The following is a 3454-nucleotide window of genomic DNA, read 5'->3' as shown; positions in this document are numbered from 1 at the left end:
GATAAAATAAATTTTTTCATTGTTCAATTATATTGTAAGTAAGATTATTTAATTATCATATAGAATGTAACTATATATTTATATCAATAACTGTTATTAATTAATGTAATTAATCTTCTAAAACCAAACAATTTTTATACAGGGCTATCTCTTGCAAGTATTGCACAAAGTAAATATTTAATGATTTAGAATTTAATTCTCTTTTGTTGTTAAAATTATGTAGTTTTTAATCTGTTAAAAATTGTTTATAAGATTAACAAATATCAAAGGAAGAAGCGTATATGCATGTCAGCAAAATTCCTTTGTCACGTTCAGTGGTGTATTCGGCCATGAACAATCAACACAAAAATGATAAGCATAATTCATATTATTACAAATTGTTATTTCGAGAAATAGCAATCTATAAGAAATGATTAGTTTCTGCAATATAAAGTTCAGTAAATCTTATTTATTTTCATAAGGATCTATAAAAAGACGCGTTGCGCCGACATGATGACAACGTAAAATTGGAAGCCAGCATGGACGCATTTTATTTGCATATTTCACGTTTTGACTTAGAATATTAGTATGAAATCATTAGAGATGTCATTCGGTTAAAGGTTTTTTTTTTGTTCAATTAGCTTACCTTTTTGGCTCACTCATTATTCACTTGACTTTTATGCAAAAGACAATGTACACGCAACGATCAGACTCAGTATCGCAATATGTACGACTCAGCAACACTTACACCCGATCCAATGAACATTCCTCATTTGAACTTCCATGGCTTGCATTGGACTCTCCTATTGCCGAATCAAAAACTAAAGGCGAATTCACAATAAATTTGTAAATTTTATGTAATGTATTGCTGTTTTTAAAAAATCTTATTGATTGTAGTAATGTAGACTTATGATTAACTCAATTCAAACCGATATCTTATTATCAGACATTTATCAAAAGCTGAAATTTTTTCTCATGTTATATTCATGAATAAAAATTTTACTGGTCTTGGACCATTTATTTTTTTATTTTAGCTCTTAAATAATAACAATTTTAATTTATATATATTCGTTTTTATTATTTCTCTTGTGTGCGATTTTATCTTCCGACAGCTTCTTTAGAACTGGACTCTTAACATCAATCTTTTTAAACTAGAGAGATAGTGAATATAGTGGATTGACGCACATAGTGCGTTATCGGCTTGAAATAAATTAATTTTAATTTTCAATTTTACATTTTTGTTATAGAATTAAATCAAATTTAATTACAACAGTTTCAAAAGGAATTACATGTCATATTGTTACATACTCTGAAGTACATGAAATACTGACATAAATAAACAAAATATTACTATTCTTTGTTAATTTAGCAAATAAAATAAATATTTTTCATAAAAATTAAACAAGTCTTTTCACTATTTAAATGCAACATCCTTATACATATAAATATTACTAGACATTTATCAACTACACACAGAACTGAAAGTATTAAATGTAACGTAATATTCGTAAACGTAAATATTCACAAAAAGTGTGTATTTTTTTCCTTTTAAATTTATGCTGTATCCATTTGACAATCTAGCAGTATTTAAAAGTGTGTTAGGCTTTAGATAGTTTTACGTCACAACATTCTTAAAGGGAGAGTACGATAAATATACTTACTTGTCAAATCGGTCTATAATGGCTGGGATTAAAGGTTATTTGGCATATTTTTAATTATACACATATATAAACTCTTATCATAAAATAAAAAAGATAATACTACCAATGAAAGTTTAACGAAGGAGTTAAATTAAAAAATCATGTGTTAAAACATAACCTTACTATTCTTATTGTCATTGCTGTCAAATTTTTGTGTATAAGCGGCGCATGCTTCTTAACTTATTTTATATATGCATACATAAAGTCATTTAGTTTTTATTTAACACAAACGTTTTTTTAGTTTATTTATTATGACATTTATTAATTTCTTTTTTATGAACTACTTTTTGATGTCATTATAACTATTTATATACATTCAAACATTTTTATTAATTAGTGTTAATATTTTTATATTAAATGTTTTCTAAAGAATTGCAAATATTTTTAATAGATAAAAGTTTTTACAGATGTAAATATGTTGCATCAAATGATATATAAAATGGAGAAATATAGTGTTCTTCATTGTACATTTCATATTAGATACATATGTAAATGTTCTTTATATTTATACTTTTAAGTAATGTTTTTCTTATCGTTTAGATTATACTTTGCATAAATATTTAATATTTTGGTTCAATATTTAAATCATTGTTGATAAAATACTCTTTTTAAAACATTTCATTGGATAATTATGTAAACTATAATTATTTAGAATTTCAAACTTATATATATTATTTTATAACAATTTATATAAATTACTCTTACTTTTGTTTCACGCTATTAATGGTCTTCATTAACAAACAGGGTAAATACATTAAAATACAATTTATAAGTAACTTTCCTCTAATATACATAATAACAACAAATTTTTACAGATTAATAATTTTGGCATTTGCTGGCTCCATTGGCATGACACTTGTCATACTTAGTTGTGCTTTACCTTAGAGTATGCTGGCCACTTTTTGTTGTGTTATTCTATGTACTGGCTCCAATCCCAACAATAATTGCACGTCGTTACACATCTGAATTTGGAAATAATCCCAATCCATGTCTGGAATTGGCAATATTCATCACTATGGGCTTTGTTGTATCATCTTTTGCTCTTCCCATTGTCTTAGCTCGGTCTCCAGCCAATGATCCAGTGGTACATTTAAATTATACATATTCTCTAAATTTATTATTATGTTATATTTTTATATAAGTATGCATAACAAGGATATTCCTTAATATAAATAATTTTGCATATTTTTACTATATACTTTTAGATACAATGGGGTGCTTGTTACTTGACTTTAGCAGGTAATGTTGTTGTGTACCTAACTCTAGTCGGACTTTTTGTAACTGTTGATCAAGATGATATTGACTACAACACAATGCTGTCCTGAAATGCTGTACTTATTTATTAATTTTTCATGGTAATATTTCCAATTACATTTTTATTATTACTTTTAATTTATTTTCTATTTTCTGTATATATCATTTTAACACTTTCAGGTTTTTCCAAGAAAAAAAGAAGAATGTAAATCACATACTGCACTGACTGACAGTTTTGTGTTGATTCTAAGTCACCACAAAATGTATAGTATATTACTTATATGATACACATATTACTATAAATCATTTATAATATAGTCGATACTAATACTATAACAAATAGTATTACTATAAGTAATACTAAAATCAATGATAGCTTATTTTATTATTATTATTCAGCGTTTAAAAATTTGAATTCTAAAGACAAAATTATTACAAAGTTTCTTGGATAAAAGTAGAAGTATAATTATGCTGAAACATGTAAAATTTAGTATATTACTATTTATTTAATTTCATTTTTT

At 25.3% G+C, this 3454-nt stretch overlaps 2 protein-coding genes across 3 annotated transcripts in view; one reads left to right on the top strand and one right to left on the bottom strand.

The window, feature by feature from the left end:
• The window catches only part of LOC108574721 (transitional endoplasmic reticulum ATPase TER94), a 6598-nt gene extending 5876 nt beyond the window's left edge, over positions 1–722 (bottom strand). For both annotated transcript variants that reach the window (XM_017937355.1, XM_017937363.1), the window contains exon 1: positions 626–722. In XM_017937355.1, the coding sequence (XP_017792844.1) occupies positions 626–642 (17 nt within the window). In that variant the 5' untranslated portion in view covers positions 643–722. The remainder of the gene's footprint in view (positions 1–625) is intronic.
• An 886-nt stretch (positions 723–1608) lies between these two features.
• Positions 1609–3185, top strand: LOC108574938 (leptin receptor gene-related protein). Its single transcript, XM_017937614.1, is given in 5 exon segments — positions 1609–1675; positions 2495–2560; positions 2562–2763; positions 2885–3034; positions 3114–3185. Coding segments are annotated over 4 exon segments (405 nt in total). The 5' UTR covers positions 1609–1658; the 3' UTR covers positions 3005–3034; positions 3114–3185.
• The last annotated feature ends 269 nt before the right edge of the window (positions 3186–3454 follow it).

Source organism: Habropoda laboriosa, unplaced genomic scaffold, assembly GCF_001263275.1.
Source record: "Habropoda laboriosa isolate 0110345459 unplaced genomic scaffold, ASM126327v1 scaffold11, whole genome shotgun sequence".
NCBI lineage: Eukaryota > Metazoa > Arthropoda > Insecta > Hymenoptera > Apidae > Habropoda > Habropoda laboriosa.
The sequence above is the reverse complement of the archived record's forward strand: the minus strand, read 5'-3'. Positions and strand labels throughout refer to the sequence as shown.